Below are 25,310 nucleotides of genomic sequence, written 5' to 3'. Positions count from 1 at the left end.
ACTTTTTCTATGTCATGACCTTTGACTGTATCTGTAATTTAAGTGCCTGTCTATATGGCGATTTAGTGCCCAGCAAGCTGGGGCATGAACCTAGAGTACTCTAGTCTGCTGTGTACTAAGTGGCTGTGCAGACCCTGCTGCTATGCACTACAGAAAATTTCGTGTGCGATAGCAGTCCATATAGCAACGTAGTGCATGGCAAGCTAGAGCACTGTAGAGTCACACCTCAGCTTGCTGTGCAATAAATTGCCATGTAGACAAGCCCTCAATGACAAATTTTACATATACAATTATTTAAACATTACAGAACAGTACCATTGCAAAAAACTGCAAAGCGAAGAAAATCTAGATATCGCTCTCCTTCAACTGGATTCCATCCAATGTCTGGATATCCCTTAGAAACCAGCAAAGGGCAGCTTTGCAAACCACATCCAGCCAAATAGCGAACTACCTAAAAATAAGGTAAGATGAAAAAAGACAAACATTTATTGTCGAAAAGTTACTGTTTTTAAAAGGTAGTTTACTCAAACTCCCTCCAATCTGGCTTCCACCCTCTAAACTCCACTGAAATGTCTCTAAAGTCTTGAATGACCTCAGCTTGACCAAATCTAAGGACTAGTACTCCATCATCCTCCTCCTCCTCAACCTTTTGGCTCTGCCAAACATGATCTACATCATGAAGTCTTGTCCTCTCTATTCTCTTCCTTCTTCTCTCATCATTCCTTCAGCACTTTGTTCTGCACTTCCCATTTCTGCTCCAACTTTCAGTGTGCCCCCCAATGACTCCATTCTTAGTTCTCTCCTGTTCTCCCTCCACATTCTATGCTTATTCAAAAGTAGGTTTCCAACTCGTCTCTTTATGCTGACACCTTACAGATCTGCTCTTCCATTCTAAACAATCTCCTTCTGTCCAAACTAAACTGTTGGCCTGGGGGGTTTTTTGTTGTTGGTGGTGGTGGGGTTTTTTTTGTTTGTTTTTTTGACATCTCTTTACCAATATCCAGACATTAACTTACATTCAATGTACCCCAAAACGGGCTCTCAATTCCCTCCTGTCCCCCAACCCCAGCCTCTTTCCACTTCCTCATTTCTCACTCACCACGGACAACAATTCCGTCGTCCCTGGGACTCACGCCTGTCACCTTGATGTCATCTTTGATTTGGCCCTCCCTCTAGAAGCACAAATCCATGCTACACCTAAGAGATCTTGCTTCTTCGTGAACATCTCTAAGATCCAGCCTTTCTGTAAGTGTAGATAAAACTCCCATCTAAACCTTCTTCATCTCAGGTCTTGACTACTGCAATCGCCTCCTTGCTAGCCCTGGCAAATGCCATCTTACCCTTCTTAAACCCATTCTTGCTGCTGCAAAGATCATCCTCCTGACTTAGAGTTCCAGCTATCTTGCCCTTCTGCTTCTCTCCACTAGTCCCCCTCCTTCTCCACATAAAGCACAAATTACCTGTCTACACTTTTATGGCCCTTCAGAACTTAGCCCCATCCTACATTTTATGATATTGAGATGTCCTCTCTGCTTTATCACCAACCTTTAATGACCACTAGTTCAATCTTCCTTTAAACACATTTGCACTTTCTCTCAGGCTGCCCTCACACATGAGAGGAATGCCCCATAAAAATCTGCAAAACCTTTAACATTTTCTTCTTCAAGGGCAGATCTACCCTAGAAAATTTTGCTTGTTGAACTACACCAGAACACTTGAACCAACGAAACCCTCCCAGAGCAGACACTGTTATATCAATATAAAATTGCTTATACTCTTACGGCTTATGTCAATTCGGGGAACTGGCATAAGCACTTTTATACCAATATAACTATGCCTACACTAAAACAACGAGGAGTCTGGCGGCACCTTAAAGATTAACAGATTTATGTGGGCATAAGCTTTCATGGGTAAAAAACCCACTTCTTCAGATGCAAGGAGACTACACTGGAGCTTTTACTGATATAGCTATGTTGACAAAAAAATCACTGCCTTATCCAACATAACTACTATGCTGGTAAAACTTTTAAGTGTAGATTAAGTCCCAGTACCTCCTTAAAACTCACTTCTGTTGTGATGCCTACAAAACACTTAACAGCGGCTAGGCAGCTGAAGTGCTGTAATAGTTAATTGTTACTTTGTGCATCCCCACATGTGTTATCTTTTGTCTCGTACTTTAAAATGAAGCTCTTTGGGACAGGGACTGTATTTTTGCACTGTGCCTGTGTCATACTGACAAATCTGGTCTGCGCCAAGACTGGGGTCCTCTAGGTACTACTGCAAGGCACATCATAACATTTTTCCACTGAGTAAATTTAAAGTTTTCAAATTGAAAATGTTTGAAAGCCTAGCACAGATAATACAAATAGAAGTATAACATCTCCAGGAAATATATGGCTTCAGTTAATCCATTACTTTTAGTTATAAACGCACGTTGATTCATATTTTATGCACATACACACACCCTGGGAAAATGCTAGAAAATATTGTCATTAACCTTCTCCAGGTCAGGCTCCCTTAAAGCTAGTGCAAGTTCATTGTTATCCATCACAGATGCTGCTGCAACATCTAGAGGGGTTGATCCTCGCATAGAAGGGGAAGCTGTTAATAAAACAGTTACCAAAGTTAGTCGTTTAAATAAAAATAATAAAGATTCAATAGCTTATAAAAATACAAACATGCATCCAGAGGACAAATATATTTACCATTAAAGTTATAATAAACTATGGGGCAAACATTTGAGGTTTAAGGAATTAATAACCAACTAGTAGCTGAAAGCCCATGCAGTTGTCTGTGTATAATTTGTAATATCATGTGTGGAAAAAAAAAAAGAGATGTCTGATAATTCAAAAGTTTGATAACGGACCACGAACCCCAGTGATGACTGAACCTGGTGATATTCTAAACAAAAAGAGCTCTCAACCATGCCTGCGGTGAGGGGCTATGCATGCCTGTTGTATTATTTGCCTGTTTGTGTATGCTGGTTGTGGTGTTGTGTGCATGGTTGCATTTTGCTGAGAGGTTTTTATGGATGGCGAATGAAGCATGTGTGATGCCATGAGGGGCTGTGTGCATTTGGGGTGATTATGTGCTCTGGTTGTGTTCTTGGCTGGGTGGTTTTGAAGAACTGTGACTGTTGAGCCAAATAATGCACCTCTGTGCAGTCTCCTTCATACAACCAATGAAATAGTTGCATAAAATTAGCTGCAGAGTAAGGGTGGTGATTGGTTGACTTACCTCTGATATCACAATGGTCTAGGACTCTTGGCATGCACAGATACATGCCTTACTGTAGCTACACACTGAGTGAATATAATGAATAAAGACAAAATGACTCAACTTAAAAATTGGATAGTAACAAACTGTGAAACCCAGTGATGATACAGCCTAGTGATATTCTGAACTAACAGAGCTCTCAACAATGCTTGTAGCTGTTTCTGTCACTTCATACTGACAAACAGACATTCTAGACACGCTCAGGGGACAACCCCAGAATTTTATTACACAGATACCACTTCACTATTTTTTTTTTACCAATAACATTATTAACACTATAATATAAGTGTTCATGGTACTGAACTTTCCAAGTGTGAGCCTCATATCAAGTTCCCTTGTAACCTTGTGTTCATTCAATGAGAACTTTATGCAAAATTACCTTTTTAGTCTACAAATATAAATGCTTCATTTCAGGTAGAAGATGATTACTGTTTTAGAGGGGAGGGTGAGTGGAAAGTTTAAAGAAAATCCATTTGGACATTGTTTGAGTTCTGGATAACTGGAAGACATTTTTCAGCTTTAAAATAAAAGTTTTTTTCCCCTTGTCTTAAAAAATGGAAATTAAATGCAACTCCCCCAATGTTAACATAATATTAGCAAAAGTTCTCTCAGTAACATTAACTAACCCCAGTAGAAACACAATTTAACTATTTTCACTCTAAACATACTTCTGGGCTAGGCTTCTGACATGCAAAAATATGCTAAACACAAAAAATATGATAACTAAATTTTTGAGCATGAAAATAATCAGATACAACTATGCAGTCCAGAAGAAAAGCACCAAAATAAAACAAAAGTGGCATTTCACATTTCTGTGCCATTTCTGAGCCTCAGCATAAGCATCATGGATAAGTTAATGTTAGCATGAAAGCCTTAATTTAGGGTTCAGTTGTGAACTGCCTACCACACCCATGCAAGTGAACAAGCACTGGCTACTCTTCCATCCCCCTTGTACAGATGGGCAGACCCTTCACTCTGCCTCTTCCCTGGACCTCTCTGGCTTCAAGATTAAGCCTGATAAATTTATGGAGGGAATGGTTTGATAGGATAACGCGATTTAGTCAATAGGTCAATAACGTGCCGCCACTGGTAATTAGTACCAAGGGTCATTGTTGGGATATTGAAAGTCTTTTTCCCGAGTGCCAAGCTGGAGAGTCTTGCCCACATGCTCGGGGTTCAGCTGATCGCCATATTTGGGGTCAGGAAGGAATTTTCCTCCAAGGTAGATTGGCAGTGGCCCTGGAGGTTTTTCGCCTTCCTCCGCAGCATGGGGTGGGGGTCGCTTGCTGGAGGATTATCTGCTACTTGAAGTCTTTAAATCAGGATTTGGGGACTTCAACAGCTGAGTCAAGGGAGAGAATTATTTCAGGAGTGGGTGGGTCAGCTTTTGTGGCCTGCATTTTGCGGGAGGTCAGACTAGATGATCATAATGGTCCCTTCTGATCTTAAATTCTATGATTCTATACAACCCAGAGCATCTTGGCCTGCGTGCATAGGGAGAAAAGCTGTACCAGGAAAATCTCTGTAGAAAGGGGGAAGCAGGCACTGAACGGTTACTCTTACAGTTAAACTATTCTGTAAAAGACCTTCAGCTCCTGGAGCAGCACAAATAGACACTGCCCTTTACATGGGGGACAGGGGTAATTATAAGGTGCAATCCAACTCAAAGGCATGAAATGATATTCTTGCTGAAATTTATGTCCATAATTTTGAATTCATGTAGGGTGGGCCACTGTTTGTTTATGGGGCTTTCTGCATTTAATAATACAGTTGCATAAGATCTTTTTCACTATTAATAATATAGAAACCAAGTTTTGTTTGTTTTTTTTTAAATCATGCTGCCAAGCAGAATGTTGTGGGAAGGACTGTTTTAAACATGGGGTTTGGAGTTTTTTGTACAGTTTTTCTGTTTGTTCATAACTTATAAATCAATGAAAACGTTTAAAACTGTATTTTACACACAATTTAGGATAGATTTTATGTTTCTACTTACCAAGCCCAACACTGCTGTTTTCCAATAAGTAACTAAGATGATCAAACATAGCCTTTTGATTCTGCCTGCTGATGCGGCAGAAATAACATAGAAAACGACAGCAATTTGCCACCATCTTAGGAAAGGTGATTTCCTAGACAAACAAGATTAAGTTAGAGCTGCAAAAATGTATAAAAATCACCAAAAAAATCATTGTATGCTGGGTCCTTTTACATATTTGTCTTCAGGTATTTTTTTAAAAAACACAATTAGGTATCAATCCTGCAAAATGATCTTCCAAGGGCAGACCTCATTGAAATTAATGGGGTTCTGAGCAAGTGCATGGTTCATTAAGTTTATTTGCACAGATTGTGGCCTTAACAAGAAAGAGAACTGGATTCATACCTAAACCCTAGATTCAAACACTGAAGTATGGGAAAGTTCAGAAGTAGAGCCTGATGTTACGGCCATCTCTAATCAGATGTTTCCAGAAAAATGTCTTACTTTAAAACCCTCTTCATTTTGGAAATCCCTAAATATACCTATTGCTTATATATAAAGAATCTTTTCCACATATCATGCAGATCAAGAGTCCTTTGAAACCAATACCTATAAAATACAGTAGGCTATAAATGCTTTTGGCTGTCCTTCCATTCCCATGTGAGAATACAGTACTGCTCTTATTCTATTTTAAATTCACAAGCAAAAATGGATCCTTGTAATGTAATATTATTAGGATCATAATTAGAAGATATACAACTTTTTCTATAAAAGGTGATTTTACTCACTAAGAACTTGGCCCTATATTGTGCCAATGGGAAAAGAATGGAAGTTTAGGGCTCTCAGCACTTCCATGAGTTTCTGAGCACCTTTCAGGATCAAAGCTTTAAAACGCCACATTCTAAATTCCCTCTCTTCTGCCACTGAAATTCTTTACCTTGGATTCTCCTCCGCCAAGTACATTTACCATCACTTCCATGACAGTCTCATGCATTCCTAGAGCCCTCATAAGATTAGGATGTTGGTAAAACACTTTATTATTCATGATGTCTCTATAAAGAAACATAATAAGAAAAGAGATTAAAATGAACTGTTCAGGGAACATATATTAATTTCTCTGTCACATGATACTCACACAACTACCAGTCTGAAGAACAGCCCTGCTCTTGCAGTTCTTACTTAGGTATAACCCCCAGTGTTTGCACAGGGACAGAAGGACTGGGCACAAATAAAGTTAAGTGTTAGAACTTATTGAATTTTATTGATTGAGTTCAATCCTTGTAATTTAATGGAATGCTAGAAAATGCAGGATGGGTTGAATGCTTATTTCACTGTATATTACCAAACATGAAATGTTTTCAAAGCCACATGATGCAGAGATCATAAGTCAAGTTAGAGGCTGTCATGAATAGTTAGTAAAGGGTTAAAGCATAGTACCTGGTGGGCACCTGACCTGAGGACCAATCAGGGAAGAGAATTTGAAACTCCTAGGAGGGAACTTTTCCCTCTGTTTGGGGGGGTCTTTGTCTTTGGCCGTTTGGAATTACAAGAGTCCAGATGTTTTAATCAAGTCTACCAGCTTCCACCTTTCTGAACTAATTTCTTCTAGTCAAGATAGTGAGTATTAGAAAGATACTTTGTGTCCTTATCTAATAATCCTATGTTTGCAATTCTGTGTGTTTGTTATTGATTATTCTTAATTCTGCTTGTACTGGTTGTACTGAGAAAGAGAGAGGATTCTCTCCAGAACGTAGCAAGGTTATACCCTATGAGTGTCCAGCTTGGACTCATAGAGATTCTGTATTTTCTTGTTTTTCTTTTAATAAATTCTTTCTATAAAGATTTGATTAAATCCCTTCTACTGTGGATCGGGGAAGGGGCCGAGACACTCTCTCTCAGTGATTCACAGAGTTGAATCAGTGTATATCTCTCCAGAGTGGCTGGGAGAGAGAGAGAGGGGGGAGGGGGAAGGTTCCTCCTCTGTGAATTGATCTGTGTTCCCAGGGAGTGTCTTTGAAGGGAGACAGGGGGGAAACAGGGGTGTCCCGGCCCACGAAATTGACCGGGTGGTGGCAGCAAAAGGGGAGACCTACCCTAGGATTTTAGGGTGGGGGAATACATGCGGGTCCTCACTTTGAAACCGCCCAGTTTCAAGTGAGGGTAGACTCTGACAGAGGCCTTACTACAAACAGTGGAAAATAGCTCGTCATGATGATGGAATGACATTTTCATCTCCTAATAGGTTAGCTGGATTTCAGCACATTCATACAGTCCATGCATTCAGTGCACCTGAATTACATACATAGCAATCTGATAGAACAGAACTCCTAGGGCTGCGTTCAGCAAAAATGTCATGCGGCTTTCGTACCAGGTGCTCAAGATTCCCTCTTCAACCACATACACTGAACAATTTGGGAGATCTTGTCAGAGTTATAAAAGCCGCGACAGTGCAGAAGGTGGGTGGCATTGGATTTAGTCTGGTCCTCAGGATCATGCCATCCCCTTTACTATGTGTTGAAGAAGGTGAAAAAAATTGCAGGAAGGGTTTTCTTATGGCCCAAAATCTGTCAAGGCGAAGGAAGTAGAGCCAAGGAGGCATCATTCCACCAGCCTCTGACTGCTTGCTGGACACCATACAGTCCATGGGCTGAGGGGTAATGTGACTGGATGGCATAGAGGGGGTGACAAGGAGAGATATTCTCTGCAGCATCGTTCCATATAAAACCCACAAGGAAATTGGCCAAGGGGCAGGCAGACAGGCATTTGGTTCTGAGTGGGTGGAGGAAATACCCAAGGGGTCGTGCAAAGGTCTAGCACCTTTCACAAAAGCCGCAGGATTAGTAGCATTTCCTCATGGCTTTAGGACATCTATAGGGTTAGAGGGCCATGACCAAGGAAATGGTGGATTCTCCATCAATTGAAGTCTTGATTTAAACACTGGATGTCTGTCTAAAAGATATGCTTTAGCTCAGACAGAAGTTATGGGCTTGAAGCAAGAATTATTGAGTGAGGTTCTATGGCCTGTATCATGTAGGAGGTCAGACTATATCATCATAATGGTCCCTGCTGGCCTTGAAATCTGTGAATCTAACATTTCCCTAACATTCCCACCCCACAGGCATGTGCCACCTCCTTTTTTTAAGTTAACTAAAGCCTAAATCTGATATTTACTCTAATTTATTTTCCTGCCACATAAATATTGCTTAGTACTGTATACTAAGTAATTTACATAGATGTAACCAATATGATAATTCATAAATATAACATCCTGGATTACCCCTATAAAACTGGTCAGACTGCTAGACATGTTTTTTAATTAAAAAAAAAAGATGTTAATAAATAAGAGTCATAGTGAAATAAAAGCCCAATATGGTTCTCTCACAGAATAGCAATAAGATTTCCACAAAGAGGAAAACAGTGCAGCAAAACAGGAGCTGTGAGTAAATGATATTAATAAATTAACCAGTCTAAGCCCAGTCCTGCAGTCCTTACTCCCACTGAAGTCATTGTGAGCTCAGCCTGAGTAAAGAATGGAAAATGGAACCCAAAGTGATGTGACAATGTAAGCTTCAATTATCCATTAAATAACAATTATTCTGCAGTCAGAGTTTCTAAGATTCATTCTGTCTAATTAAAAGATTGTAGTATACATGACAGAAGTTAAGGATTTTTTTTTCCAGTAGCAGAATGCACCTTTGCAAACATTGTCCCAAATAACAGCACTAGCAGTACTGGTACTGTAGAAATGTGCCTGTTACATCTCCATGCGTCTTAGAGTCTGGGTAGCAAAGAGAATTTACAACACATCTACACTGCCTCAAAGTTTGGACTACAGAGATGTGAATAGCAGTACACACCAAAGTACTGTGCTGTAACATTCCCGTGTGGCTGCTGCAGGCATGAACAAAAAGGTTCCTAGTTCACATTGACGCAGTCCTCTTCAAACAGGACTACACTGATGCAAAATAGGAACCTTTCAGTTCATGCCTGCAGCAGCCACACACAGGAGTTACAGTGCTATTCACACCCCCAATAGCTCTAACTTCAGGGCAGTGTAGACATGTCTTTAGTTCCAGTTATCCTCTTGTCTTCAAGTATTAGCCACATAAAGAACAATAATCATAAGAACTTTACTGTTTTTCCAATAAATGTTAACCTAAGTGAATTACTGCTCAAGAGCACATTCTTTCCTTTCTACTGCATTTCAGCTGTGCAGCTTTAAACATGGGCACCAATTTTGAAAATTATGGTGACAATATTATTTTACATAAAGATGGAGATGTCTAATAAACATGAATATTTTTTAAAGTAATTACAATTTAAAAGCTGTAGCAAGCCTTCAAATTATACACAACCTAGAAATAAATTTGAAAGCAATGTGCCTCAGGTCAGAGGGAAAATAACTAGATAATTATAAATGAGGCAACAGTATTGTTAATTCTCCTGATAATATTGTGTCTTGTGATATTTGTTGTTGCTCTTTTAGCTTCTGCTCCTGGAGTTATTTGATTATGTAATTCAGCTTTAGTTAAAAAATGGTTGTGAAGAAAAGCTTGAAAACATGAACACTAAAATCTCATAAACCAGATGCATCAGCCACACTACATAATCTCTGTAGCGTAGCTGACAACTGTGTCATTACTGGTAGTGCTCAACTCTAATAGCCCCTAATGACTTAGGTGCTCCCTCTTCCTGTTCCCCAGACAAGCCTTCAGGTCAAAGTAACTATGGGATCTGTACCAGGAATCTCAACCCAGGAAAGCTGCTCATGCTATGTGCCACTCCCTGCACCTACTGTGTGTGCCATGGGCCATGACCTGTCAGAAAAGAGGGGCAAAGCAAATCTTTCAGGGAGGCCACAGGCAGGCTGGCTTGGCTGTGTTCAAGGATCTTAACTTGCTTACTCCTCTGAGTAGCCATAGACTCTTCTATCGCTACACCACATCGTGGCTTAGATTTTCCTCCTTTATTGGGACCTGAGTAGTCCTGAACATGTAAGAGGGATAGCTCAGTGGTTTGAGCATTGGCCTGCTAAACTCAGGGTTGTGAGTTCAATCCTTGAAGGGGCCACTTAGGGATCTGGGGCAAAAATTGGTCCTGCTAGTGAAGGCAGGGGGCTGGACTCAATGACCTTTCAAGGTCCCTTTCAGTTCTAGGAGATTGCTATATCTCCAATTATTACCTAAGAAACTTCAAGGACTGGCCAGTGGTATCAAGAACACAGGCTCTTTGAAAGCATAGCTCTTACAATACTTGGCATAATTACTGAGCATATTCTAAAGTGTGACACCTCAGAAAGACTCTGCAGTATTTTGTGAAATAACGTTATGATGAAAAAGACCTGAAGAAGAGCTCAAAAGCTTGTCTCTTTCACCAACCGAAGTTGATCCAATAGAATATATTACCCCATCCCCTTGTCTCTCTATTATGATGAACAAGAAAATTTTGACTTTAAATATGATTGAGCAATCCTCCCATTTATCCACAGTAAGAGAAAGATAATTGACACTGCATTCCTCACAACACTTGACACACTTATGAGAATGAAAGTGAGGCTTGAGCAAAGATTAAATATCATCAGCCTTTTCATTAAGCCAAATATCTTGGTCTGAGCTCTCAGATGGTCAAAAGCTATTTTACTACTAGCTGTACTCCCTGGATACAGGAATGGTTAGAGACAACAGAAACATATTTGTATCTTCTTTACTGGTGGAAAATAATGAATGGAATTGTTTTCCTTATTCCTTTTAAACATCTAGCTATGATGTATCTGCCTCATATTTATTTGAGATAAAATGTAATTGGTCACTGCACTTACAATAATTGATGCATTGCTTTCTTTTCAGTGAGCAGCTAGTATGCACTCTGCAAGTGTTGACTTCATGAATCAATTAAACTATTATCTCTGGTTTTCAATTGCGTAGTTTAGTTAAATACTAGCCATCTATCAATCCCACAGAAGTGCTATGTACATGGCCACACAGTTACCTCTGGAACTGTTAAGACAGGGTACTTTGAGCTCTTTGACATGAGAATAGATCACTTAAGGGCTATCTTATCAGTGTGTGTGGATTTAAGAATGGATATAAGGTGATACATAGAAAAAAATGTTTAGGGCAATTTGAAAATGTATACTCTGAGTTTTGGTAACATTAAACCAATCCATCAGATATGTAACAAGCTTAAACTTGTACTAGGATAGAACTTTTCTGAAGAGTTTGAGACAAGTCAGACACAACATTTCAAGAATATAAGAGTTCAAAATTGAGCTGATTTCATTTGAGGTGGGATCACCAAGGGCAGCCCAATAGGCCCTCATAGGAGACTCCTCAAACAAAGGTAGGTGGAAGAGTCAGAGGAGATCATGGCCTGCTCGTACCAGAAGATGATGGGCAAAGTATCAGACCCCTACACCAAATATAGAGAATGGAATGCTGCCTCCATGAGGTCTTGTTCAGAACCAGGACAACATATGGATACAGGAGAACTGCCAGGGTAAAGGGGGCAAAAATGACACATAGATCACTGACAACGAGATGAGGCATCCCCCAGTTCCAACCTTACTTGGATCTGGAGGCCTGCTTGGAGCAGATGAGTGCCTGGATCTGTGGCTTTTATGATACCTACAAGTTCCAGCATCTGGGCCTGAGAAGCATTCCTGGATCTGCCACATTTTTCTCTTATGGCAGAGGGGAATAGATCTGAGGACTCCCTATGGTTATTAATCATATACCTACAGGGAAAAGGTCAGAGTTTTAGTGGCTTACTTGGTAATTCAAATAATTAAAATAGTACTAGCTACATTACGAGAGTTAAAATGATTAAATTTTATATATATTATAGGATTTCATTATGAATAATGAAATGCAAGTATAAATAGACTTACACAGAATTACAAATTTCAGTGGAAGAAAATGTAGGGAAGTCCTAATTCAAGTAGACAGATGATATCTCATTAATTTAAAATCACTTTTGACCATACTTCTCCACTGACTGTCATACTCTGGAGGGAATATCACTGCTGCTCATAAAAGTACATTGTAATAAAATAATGCCACCAAATATATAATGCTTGAAGCCACATAAAAAGAGAGAAAATGTAAGAGGCAAGCTGACCAGCACTTCCTGTGAGGTACAGCGCATGCTCAGCTCATCATGCAGAATCAGAGTTAAGAGATGTGTACAGAGTGTAATTGCTACTGAAAAGTCAAATATATTTCAATAGTTACCACCAAAGGCATTTCTGAGGAACTAAAATGTTCCTGATGTGTCAAAACAATGGTGAAACTTCATACATAAAGTTGGGGTTATTTAATCAGGACTGAAAATGCTCTGGGTCCATAGTCAACATGAGGGGGAACATAAAAAGGGACTAGTTTTGGATGTGCCTTCTAGGTGTGCTCTGCTAGGTGCAAGGTCTAATAGTGCGCAAGCTATGGGACTGGTAGAGGAATCAGTGTGGGGATTAAGGCTGGGTAAAAACTTCTTTCTTGTTCTCCTACACAACTAATGGCCATTACATAGCATTCGGGGCTATGCTGCTTAAGAGGACAGAAAACACTGCCTCAAGCAACAATAAAAGAAGTGGAAAATCCAATTTTTCCCTTCTAGTGAATTCAGAAACATGAATTTGTGCTGGCAGTTAGAAGATTTATGGAATACACTGGGGTCTGAGTGCAATCATGACTCTCCTGGTAGCTGGTTCCAGCAACTACAAAGCCCATTAGCATCTCAGAAATAAATGTATTCTCCTTAAACTCAAGTGGATGGAACCTCTGGCTTTTGGTGTTGAAAGTCCCAGGGTGACCTTTACTGATGGCTGGGCTATTTATATGCGTATGCAGCCTCTATCCCTTCAATTTATAGAAAGGTCTAAATGCTGATCCTGATTGTATCCTTTAAAGTGAAGTTGACTGATAAATTACTGTAGGACTTTAAAGCTCTTCACTTTTGCTTCTCCCCTCTATGAATTTTCCAAAAAGATAAGACCTTATAGTGCAGTTTACTACTATTCAAAAGACATCTTTGTTAACAATGTTTCAAAGCCTAGATCTTAGAACTACTGAAGCTCCTATCGCAACCCAAAACTTCCTTTTTAGTCTCCTTAAACCAGACAGACATATTTATAGTCAAACAATATGCTTAACCCAAGTGATAACAATGAGACAAATAACTGGAAAAGTAAGAGATCTGTCAATCAAATGTTACTGTACTCCAGTGATTTACCCCAATCCACGAATCATAAGCTTCTCTTCCTCCTTGCCCATTCTGACACTGAGCAAGGAACGGATCTGGCCCAGGGATGCCAAGAGGTTGATTGTATCTTCCACTGATACACCATTTATGGTGTAGGTCTTTGGTAAGCTTCTAACCAGACCACCGATACCATCATACTGCCGATGCAGCAATACAAACATGGCCCTCACTAACTCCGGATCCTCTATTACTGACTCCTGAGCCCAGCGTACCATGGTCTCTGAAATCAATTGCTGAAGAGTGGCTAAAAAAGAGTGAAGAATGAAAAAAAATCAGAATTAATTTCTCATGTTTCTAACAGTATCTTTGAATGCATTATGCAGCATATTAGAATTAGCACAATCTAGAAAAAAAACTATTCTTGTTTTCTTAACAGGCTGAGGTACAATGTAATACATTGTGTCAAGTGGAAAATATGCCATTAGAGGAAAAACAAGTAGTAATATTTTGCTGCAAGAAGCTAGCTTTAAAATTATAGATATCACTACTGCATATGACAGTGTAAAAGAGCATGAAGATATACTGGATCCTCACTGGAGAGTGACTGTACAGCAGTGGCCAGCTCCACTTCCAGATACTTTTTCCATGAGTTTTGAAAGCATGAGATTTTATTATTATTTTTTATGGTGTAGTATCACCATTGTCAGCTGCTGTTTATTGGACCATTAATTTAGGATACAGAGATACATATCTCTTATTTAAAAAAATATAAGTGTTTTGGCTGACATTTCAGACAATACTTGGGCTGAAGTAAAGATCCCATTGAATAACCAATATTGTACATACCAAAAACTTCAGTTAACCTGCTTTGAGTTCAAGCCATAAGATAAAAGGTACACACAGACGCTTCCCTTAAAATCTAACTTCCTCTGACACACAACACATATGGAGCTGCCAGAACTTTCCACCCCCTTCCCCTTCAGACCAGGACTACACTGGACTTTAATTTAATTTTACTTACAGGGCTTCTTAGCATCATTATCAACTGGTTTCTCATTTTGTTTCTTCTTTAAATATGTGACTTTTTCTACTAGGTACATGAGGCGACCTCTAATGGTTAAATCACTGTTTCCATCCAGGGTTCCATCTTCATCTAATTCAATTCCTGAAAGCAACAAATATTAAATCACTAAAAAAGTACAATTAAACAGAGGAGAGCTGTGCTCAGTGTCCAAATGTGAAAATATAACCAAACTGATTTTGTTCTGCTCTGTTAGCCAAGTGTACTACAAACGAACAAATACACAGTACTGCTTCAAAAGTGTTATATCAGTTTAAAGGTTGGAGTAGAGGACTGGGAGCTAGGAATCCTGTAGTTACAGTCTGCTTCTGTCATTTATTCACTGTGTGACTGCGGGTCAGTCTCTTAGCTTGTGTGCACTTTAGTTTCCCCATCTGCAAAATGGGATCATGCCTGCATCCCAGGGGATTTCGTGACACTTGACTGAGGTTTGTAAAGTATTTTGAGATCCTCAGTGGAAAGGCATTATAGAAGTGAGAGTATTGGCATGGCTGTTAATTTATTTTTCAATGAGTAAGTATGAGCAAGTAACTCCATTCATTATATCCTGGCACATGTGACAGGCAGCTTATTAGGAAAACCAAGGTGTGAAAATCCAAAATATGTTGATTTGATGCAAGATTTGTTTTTCATTTTTATGGTTTCATCTAAAATACTGTCATTGAAACCTAAGGGTTTGGTTCAGGCTCATAACTAATATTAAAATGTTACGACTATATGAGTTCAAGATGACACAAAGTTGGGAGGTATTGCCAATTCGGAAAAGGATCGGGATATCCTCCAGGGAGATTTGGATGTATTAGTGTATTAAACTGGTGTATTAGTAACAGAATGAAATTCAATAGTGAGAAGTGTAAGGTTATGCATTTAGGGATGACTAACAAGAACTTTAGTTATAAGCTGGGGATGCACCAGTTGGAAGTAACGGAGGAGGAGAAGGACCTAGGAGTCCTGGTTGATCGTAGGATGACTATGAGTAGGCAATGTGATGTGGCCGTTAAAAAAGCTAATGCGGTCTTGGGATGCATTAGGCGAGGTATTTCTAGTAGAGATAAGGAGGCGCTAGTCCCGTTATATAAGGCGTTGGTGAGACCTCATTTGGAGTATTGTGTGCAGTTTTGGTCTCCCATGTTTAAGAAGGATGAACTCAAACTGGAATGGGTACAAAGAAGGGCCACTAGAACGATCCGAGGAATGGAAAGCCTGTCGTATGAAAGGAGACTTGAGGAGCTCGGTTTGTTTTCCTTAACCAAAAGAAGGATAAGAGGAGATATGATTGCACTCTTTAAATATATCAGAGGGATAAATACCAGGGAAGGAGAGGAATTATTTCAGCTCAGTGCTAATGTGGACACGAGGACAAATGGATACAAATTGTCAGTCAGGAAATTTAGGCTTGAAATTAGACGAAGGTTTCTAACCATCAGAGGAGTGCAATTCTGGAACAGCCTACCGAGGGAAACAGTGGGGGCGAAGGACCTCCATGACTTTAAGATTAAGCTGGATAAGTTTATGGAGGGGATGGTATGATAGGATAACGGGCTTAGTCAATAGGTCAATTAAGTGCCACATTGGTAATTAGTACAATGGGTCAATGATAGGATATTGTTAGCCTTTTTCCAGAGGGTATAGCTGGAGAGTCTTGCCCACATGCTCAGGGTTCAGCTGACCGCCATATTTGGGGTCGGGAAGGAATTTTCCTCCAGGGTAGATTGGCAGTGGCCCTGGAGGTTTTTCGCCTTCCTCCGAAGCATGGGGCAGGGGTCGCTTGCTTAAGGAGTGGGTGGATTGGCTTATGTGGCCTGCATTTTGCAGGAGGTCAGATTAGATTATCATAATGGTCCCTTCTGATCTTGAATTCTATGATTCTATGATTCTAAAATGCCATTTAGTATTTCTTTCAAATTCAGAATTATTCAACTTTTTAAAAATATGATGGTCACTTTTACAGCATGATTCTGCCTTACATTAGATCATTCCGCTTGCTCCTTTGGTATTTTTGATAAAGAAGTTGGGTTGTTTCTAACATTTATTTGCCTTTTTTCCATTAATCCTTATGTAGGATGTGATCTATTCCCTTTACAGGCTGTTTTATTGCATTTCACCGTATGGAAAATGTTAATGCATTGGTCATTGATAAGACTACAATTAAGTCATGGGTATTTTTTAGCAAAAGTCACCTGTCCATGACTTGTGCTATAAATACCCCTGACTAAATCTTAGCTGGGGGCTAGTGCTCTGGGGAACCCCTAGGAGGTTGCTGCCCTGAGGGGACCCTGGGGCCAGCCCCACTGGCCACTGCTCAAGCTGTCCACAGGGCCAGCAGCTTGTATGGCAATTGCAATCTGATTATTTAAAATCAAAGCAATTTCCACCAATTAACAATAATGTAACTGAATTGTCTAATCCATTTAGAGTACAGGAACACTCTATAGTTATTGATGGAAAAAATGCCAGTTCCATATGTCTGATTTGCAGAATATCAAAATGATTAGTTCTTAACCAATACAGAACATATGAATCCTCAAATTATGACTGGCTGACAGTCATCATTAGCCAGTCATCTACAACCTAGAGTTGCATAATCTGTTTGTTTCCTTTTGACTATATAAATCCCTGTATTCTGCCCTCCTATAATCTCTCTTCTCACTGGCTTCTGCACAGCGCTTTCATTTTTTTGTAGCTTGTCTTTTCCATTTAAAATTGAAATATTTAATTTGAAATGTCATAATAACAGTAAGAGTCCTAGAAGGTCCCTCCTGTTTAAGATGCAAACCCGGAAGGAACTCAAGGCAAAATAATCAATTGGGTTCTAGACAAGTCTGAAGGCCTGAGTTAGGGACCCCTTCCAGGATCAGGGCCTGAGTTAGAGAAAAAAAAATCACATGACTCAGCTCCAACTTTCTCCATGCGGGGGATGAGCGGGGAGAATTTAAATGTGGAACAGCTCAACTGCCACCTCCCTCTGCTGGTTGTCAACTGCTGATTCCTTTTACAAATTGAGCAGCTACATTTTCCTGTTTTCTTGTGATTTACAGAGGAAGAGGGCATAAATAACTTTAAATAGAGAAGTGGTGATTATCTACAGCTTTGTCTTATCAATCTCTAGGACACTGAAGCCAAATTTAAACAGAAAACTTCTTAACTGGATCTGCACTGTCCACAGATGCATGTTTAACATTTAAAAAAATATTTTGTTTCTGTTTTGGTTTCTTTGCATTTACTTTATTTTCTTACAATGTTCAACATTTTGACACCAAAGAGACTCTTGCATTTCATGTAATTATTGTAACAAAAATATCTGGACTGAGCTTAAGCACCATTTTTCCTATCTGTCTTCAACAAAACTCCAAGCCTCAAAGTTTTAGAAAGTGAACTAGCATGTTTTTTTTAGCATGTTCATTTTTAATTTTCATTTGTGTTTAGAGAACTGGAACAGCTGAAGTCCATCAGCCATTTTATTGTGGTTAATAGGACCATACTTATTTTGATAGAGTGAAATTCACCTATTGGTGAATGGGAGCAGTTTACCTATGGTACTGGGGGAAAAGAGGAGCAATAGTTGCTATTCTAGCCCCAGAATATTACTGAAGAGCTACAGAGCTTCCCAATACCGAGGGGAGCTAGACTTCATTCGCTAACCTCAGAGTACCACCACACAAGTTCCATTTATCTGGCGCTTGTACGAGAGGAATGAAATTTCCTCTTGTCGAATAAAATGTAACGTGTTTTCTTGTCTTCTGATCAGATGAGAGGGTGCACTTGTATTATAATGACTGAGGAATCCACACCCCCTTGTGTATTATCTAGCCACCTGTTGCTGACATAATTTAATGGGTCGCTTGGTTTTGCTAAAGTTATTGAATCTGGCTAATACAATTTCAGAGACAAAAACGTTCAAAAACAAGGTTTACCACAATGTGTCATTAAGTCCTCATGGAACTCCAAGAGTTGATCTCTAATTTCTTCAGAGCAAGGACAATCACTTTTATCATCCTTAAAATTCAGAAGCATGTTAATCTTAAAAAGAAAGAACACAAAAGAAAGTTTAAAGCTTTGGGAGCATCTTTTTGAACACTTTGCAGTAGGCTAGAAGGGAATATGTAAAGCCAAGGATGCCTGGAATCCAAATATGTACTTTGAAGACCAATAAAGTATCCACAAGGTTTACAGTTAATATGCAAATACTGCATTTTTTTTGCTCATTATCTCCATAAATATGTGCAAATAAATTTTAAAACAATTATAGAAATTCTTTAGGTAAACTGAAATACACAAATACCAGAAGAACTATGATTTCTGAAGAGGAAAAAATCAGGCATTTAAGTAGAGTAGGTAAAAAAGGTAATAAATGAGCATCAGTGTGAACTGGTGGCTAGAGCAAAGGCTAGGAGTCAGGACCCCGGGGTTCTGTTTCCAACTCTGCCACTAATTAGCTGTGTCACCTTGGTCAAATCACTTAATCTCTCTGAATATCAGTTTCTCTATGTTTAAAATAGGTTTAAAAGGGTGTTGTAAGATTTAATGAATGTTTATAAAGCATTCTGAAATCCAGAAACGTATGTCTATGCTAAGTTTTATTATTACTGCAGAACCTCATCTGAGAACTGCCTACTTTTCTATAATGTCATTGTATACATAGACATAAGAGCAGGCAAGGCTGTACTCTAAAAGCTTGTCTACACTGGGAAATTACACGGCACTAGACAACGTTATCGAATACATATTAATGAACACAACATATTACTCAGTGTAGATAAAGACTATCAAGTTTAACATCACATCCCGTGATGTCATGTCATGATTATCCCTAGTGTGGACCTTAGGGCTAACCACAACCAGCTGACTGACACAATGTTAAACATGACCTATCCTTGACTGCACTGAATGTTGTACATCATGTAAGTTTAAATACTTGATTTACCAGCATAGAGAAGGGTGAGAACCGAATGAAAATTTGAATGTTAGGACATAGCACTCTGACTGGGCTGGGATCCTACATCCCTGCTTTGGCTTCTCTACCACGCCCACAGACTAGTAAAAGAATAACTGCCCATTTTAAGTGGTACCTGCTCTTGAGGCGGAGACCGAAACTCTTTTGTTTTCCTGGCTGTCAGTGCGGCAGACATGTTTAAGGCCTGCATAACTTCATTATATCGGAATCGCTGATTCTCTTGAAGCTTAGCCACAAAATCATCAGAAAATGCTACAATGGCTTCTATTCGGTGACGTATCTGGCAGTCACAGAGGTACTGGAGTAGGTAACACATCTGAGAAAACACCAGAAAAAGGGCAACAAAAAGTAGACAAACTTTTAAAATATTCTCCACATATTCTGTTAACATATAACTGAGTGTGGATACTGTAGACTCCAAGTGATAAGGCAGAATCTGCTATCAGATGGATTGACGGTAATCTGCGATACAGTCACGCTTGAGTTAGTATTAGGTCTTATAAATTGCCATCTGCAGGAGATCCTTCTGCCTCAGAAACATATACAAGGACATGGGAATTGTGCTAGAGTAAAAAAAATAATAATATAGATTTAGACTTGTCTATACAGCAATTTAGTGCACAGCAAGCTGAGGTGTGAATCTACAGTGCCATGCACTAAATGACTGTTTGGGCCCACGCTCTTAGCCTCTATTTCCAGTGCATTTTGCATTTGTACCCAGAAGCTGCAGAATGCCCTATTAAATTAGCCCCTTTTAGAAGTTAATTCTGACCAAATAACACAGTTGTTGCTAGGCTGATGGCTAATAATAATAATACCATTTTATTAGCAGTTTAACTCCATGGTTTACTACCAGTAAAGATCCCCCTTAGGCCCAACTAATAACCACAGGGCAGCTCAAATGAAAGAGTGCAACTTACATGTCTGTTTTCTTGTATTTGGTTAAATGTTTCATCGGCACCCTCTCGTTTTTTGTTTTGGGAGAGAGTGTGTACAGCGCAAGTGAGAGATCATGCCAAAACTGTTGAAAATCCTGCTGTCTTTATGTAACATTTTTTGCTGATAGCACAGTAGATTTATAGGAAGAAGTGAACACACTATAACACAGCTTCACAAGCAATTGTTATAGTAAAGATTTATTTTATCACCCAGTGCATCCTCTGACACTACAGGATTATACTTTGTAATATTTTTTCTACTGAGTTGTCAATTCTACTTCTAAACTCTCTTTTTAAATATCTCCATTATAGTAAACCTCAGAGTTACAAACACCTTGAGAATTGAGGTTGTTCATAACTCTGAACAAAACCTTATGGTTGTTCTTTCAGAAGTTTACAACTGAACACTGACTTAATACAACTTTGATACTTTATTATGCAGAAGAAAAATGCTGTTTCCCTTTATTTTTTTAGTAGTTTATGTTTAACACAGTATTGTGTTTGGTTTTGTTGTTTGTCTCTGCTACTGCCAGGTTGTGTACTTCTGGTCCAAATGAGCTGTGTGGTTGACTGATCAGTTCATAACTCTGGTGTTCGTAACTCTGAGGTTCTACTGTACTTCCCTTGGGAGGCCACTCAACAGTCAACCAAATTTGTCTGTTAAAGTCTTTTCTTATACCATACTGAGCTTATATGTTCCTTTTATTCATTCATTTCATTCCATTCCCCTTTGTTAGATTTCCTGTAGCATGCTTCCTCGATGTTTATACCCTTCAACTCTTTGCCCCTCTTAAAGTTATTACTTACAAGAGCCAGGCTATATAATTCCTTTATCTTTCTTTATAAAATAATCACATCCATCTCTTATTCATTAAAGGTGAGGTCACCCAGATCAAAGCCTATGCACCACTTACATCCCAATTAATCTAATTTGATGGCTTCCAGTGATGTAATTGGTACCTAGGCCTTATGCTCTCTCTCTGCTCAGGGGTAAATTTCATCCTAGAAACTACATTGTGCCATTTAAGACAGCTTATAGAAAAGGGTATTGCACAGTCACATGGTTTCAGGGCAACAATGGGAGGCATTCTGCCTAAACTGACAAAATGACTCCCGCAACTTCTGGGCATGTAGAGGCAGAATGACTATGTCTGCTACTATTCCAGTGCTCGTTCAGCCTTTTGTTGTTGTTGTTATTTGGTTGGTCGGTTTTTTCTCTCTGCTCTGATTGGCCAGATTTTTTTTTTGGGCTTGGTCGCTCCAGCGGGCACCAAAAATGGCCAAATGCCTGGCTGTTCCTGAATAAGCTCCATGTAGACAAGTCCTTAGCCCAACCTCTCCCATGCCCCATTTGGGTCTCCTTGTGCCTAACTCCCCACACCCGGCCAGTCACTACTCAACTATGTAATAGCCAGGATGAAAATAGCTCTTAGAAGCTGCTCTCACTTGGTTATCTACTAATAGCCACAATTCTCCAAAGAAAGTTGAAAGGAAAATGTAATAAATTATATAGAAGTCGCTGCTTCTAAACTTATAAAACGATGATTTTATTTTTTTATTCAGAAGATATTTCCTACCTAATTCTGTTTTATTTATGTCAGATTTGGTTCAAAACACGTCTCACAACATCTACCAAGGCTACTGTTATATCATCAATAGTAATTATATTTTTAAAACACAATGTAAAAAAGCACTAAACATGCCCATGTGCCTGCAAAAAAGAGTGTGTGGCTTGAAATATGCTGCAAGACTGCTGTGTTCCTTGAAATATTTGACTGAAAGGAAGAAGGAAGTCTGAAATGGCTTTAAGATTAAGCTTGATAAGTTTATGGAGGGAATGGTTTGATAGGATAACGTGATTTAGTCAATAGGTCAACAACGTGCCACCACTGGTAATTAGTACCGAGGGTCAATGTTGGGATATTGAAAGTCTTTTTCCTGAGTGTCTGGCTCGAGAGTCTTGCCCGCATGCTCGGGGTTCAGCTGATTGCCATATTTGGGGTTGGGAAGGAATTTCCTCCAGGGTAGATTGGCAGTGGCCCTGGAGGTTTTTCGCCTTCCTCCGCAGCATGGGGCAGGGGTCGCTTGCTGGAGGATTATCTGCTACTTGAAGTCTTTAAATCAGGATTTGGGGACTTCAACATCTGAGTCAAGGGAGGGAATTATTTCAGGAGTGGGTGGGTCAGCTTTTGTGGCCTGCATCTTGCGGGAGGTCAGACTAGATGATCATAATGGTCCCTTCTGATCTTAAGTTCTATGATTCTATGAAATATACGAACAGCCACTTATACTGTCTCGGTCATTACCTGTAATTTTACTGGTTCAGGAAGTTTCATTTGAAGAAGACCTTCCTTCAGCACCCGTCCCCCTTTGACTTCTTCCTCTCCTCCTTCTGGCTTTAGATCCTCTGTACTCAACTCCTTCTCTGGCACTTCACTCTCATCCTCCTGGCTCATGCCTTCCTTGAAAACGCTGGGCTCAATCAGCTGTAAGATGTGTTTCAAATCCCCATTATGGAAGACTCCCATGATTAGCAGGGTGTAAAAAAGCTTGATGAGAGGGACAAACAGAAACTCTGTAGTACCCCCTACTGGATCTCTGACATGGAGGTTGCCCTCTTGAACAGCCTCTGTCAGCATCTCTATAGTTTTGGCCTTTAAGATATCCAGAGGAAATTCAGGGCTAAATTGATAGCACTCACTGCTAATGCTTACAAAACTGGGAGAGGAGAACTGGATTCTAGGTCGCAGTGAGGTGCTGAGTCCTATACCAGGGAGGCCATGTTTTTTGTTCTCATCAGGGAACAGAGTAATGCTCTTGGTCTCATCCGTCATTGGAACAATAAATTCATTATTCATCATTAACCTGGCTGTGGCGTAGGTGTTGAGGTGGATATCAATGAGTAAGTCATAATAGCCTGTGCGAAGTAAGCCTGGCATATACTTATTCTCAATGCCATAGAGAAGCTGAGATTCATCCACATGGCTGCACATAGCATGTGCCACCCGGTTGTTCCCTAGAGCACAAACAGCTGAATACAATCGGAGAGTATGATAGTGAAATTTCAGCAATTCTTCCTGTTCTGTCAGTTCTAAAATATCTATAGACCTGTAGAGAAGAAGGGAAAATAGAGGAAGTTCCACATCAGTGCAGTAGCTAGGAACATAGGACTCAAAAAGCAAAAAAGTTATTCAGAATTCTACAATTGTGCAACATGGGCAAATTAGCCATTGCTCTGGATCTTGACTTTTTGACTTCCTGGCTTTCAAATAATTAAACTTGCAATTTTATAGACAATGGACGGCTTAAAAATCATGACCCAAGCCTTGAAATTGTTTAGACTGAATAAAAACTATCACTTCAAAAAACTCCAATAGTCTTCAGTGGGAGCCAGATCAGGCTGATTCATTTAAAACAAATTTCCCTTTAGATTTAGATTAGAAAAAACAATTTAGATAATTGAGAACATAAAGACAACATTCAAATTTAAATTTTCACTATTCATGCTACTTATTTACTTTTCATTTCAGGTTGGACAATGAAAATAGACGACTCATTTTCACTTTTGGTTTCTCATCATCATTACTGTAATATTCTAGGCAATTTCACTTTCAGGTTCTTATACATTAGCACAATGATGCAATATTTGGGTCACAAATACTGCAGGGGAATGTATTACATTTGTTTTGAGGTTTTATTTAAATGTTTCCTTTAGAATTTAACATTAATAAAACCATGGAAATTCTTCTATTGGTCACAAGTTTTGTAAAAGCTCACTTTTACAAAAAGTAATGTTGGGGCTTTTCATAACATAAATGCAGGGTTTTGGGGTCTTTTTTTAACATTGCTTTCAATTTCCTTCTTTTAAAAAACAAAAACAAATAAAACCTATATGCATTGGAGTTGAGTAACAGTCTTGCAGAGTCTTTCAGCTTTGAAACAACAGCAGCAATGGAGATTTCAAAACCATCTAGTTCATGAATACCTCGTGCTCTGATCTGTACATTTTAAAAAGTGAGATCAGATCATAATACAAGCTGATCACTTTTAGGGCTAAATCCGCCTCTCAGTGCCAAGACCAAGGAGTCAGGCATGCACAGAGGCTGCCAGCATGCCCCTCCTCAAACTTGATTGGTATCTGAGCTAGCCTCTCTGGCACACACGGGGTGTGTCTGCTACTCTCCAGCTCCCCAACACCAGACCTGCTTCCTGTGCTGTGGAACCAAGTCAGTTCCACTCCCTCTGAGGCCCTTCATAGCCCTGGAAGGAGGAGCAGGATTTGCCCACAACATTTTTTTAACAAATATTCTCAAGCTGCACAGGCTATTTAGGTTTTTCACTAGGGACCACAATGCACTAATTCTCACTCTCCTCATATCCCATGCACAGGTCTGAAGATAATATATGTAAAACATAATCAAAACAGTCGGTTTATTCTACCAAGATTGGGTTTTGAAGAGCCTTAAAGCACACAACATGTCAGAGTTGTTTGATTATTGCTAACACAAAAATTCAAGTAAATTACTAGACTACAAAAAACACCGAAAGACATTGTACACATTCATAAGATACAACTAAGGCTCCCTCCCTTCTGACCTATCTAATACTTTGTAAGGATTAGTTTCAAGATGTTACCATCAGCTTTGTACATATTTCCCCTCTCAGCAAAATAATATACAAAACAAAATCAGGCATGCATTGTCTGCATCTCTATGTAGTGCTGGCATCCAAAGAAGCACGTGCTTCTCCCTGAGGAGAAAAGCCCCAAATCTGTCATAAATGCTAATTGGCAATGTCTCTTTAATTCAAGAGATCTCTTGTTGTTGAACATGACTAGTAACAGTTTAATAAAACCAGTGATGATATTTATGTGACCCAGTTAATAATTCACTA

General features: G+C 39.4%; 1 protein-coding gene across 1 annotated transcript in view; it reads right to left on the bottom strand.

The window, feature by feature from the left end:
* The window catches only part of RYR2 (ryanodine receptor 2), a gene marked incomplete at its 5' end in the record, with an annotated part of 534,914 nt that overhangs the window by 237,059 nt on the left and 272,545 nt on the right, over positions 1-25,310 (bottom strand). The window contains 9 exons of the mRNA XM_045010317.1: positions 316-451; positions 2,498-2,601; positions 5,270-5,402; positions 6,186-6,300; positions 13,475-13,748; positions 14,466-14,609; positions 18,440-18,545; positions 19,595-19,795; positions 22,724-23,525. Of these exons, the coding sequence (XP_044866252.1) occupies positions 316-451; positions 2,498-2,601; positions 5,270-5,402; positions 6,186-6,300; positions 13,475-13,748; positions 14,466-14,609; positions 18,440-18,545; positions 19,595-19,795; positions 22,724-23,525 (2,015 nt within the window). The remainder of the gene's footprint in view (positions 1-315; positions 452-2,497; positions 2,602-5,269; positions 5,403-6,185; positions 6,301-13,474; positions 13,749-14,465; positions 14,610-18,439; positions 18,546-19,594; positions 19,796-22,723; positions 23,526-25,310) is intronic.

This window comes from Mauremys mutica, chromosome 3 (assembly GCF_020497125.1).
Source record: "Mauremys mutica isolate MM-2020 ecotype Southern chromosome 3, ASM2049712v1, whole genome shotgun sequence".
Lineage (NCBI taxonomy): Eukaryota > Metazoa > Chordata > Testudines > Geoemydidae > Mauremys > Mauremys mutica.
The sequence above is the reverse complement of the archived record's forward strand: the minus strand, read 5'-3'. Positions and strand labels throughout refer to the sequence as shown.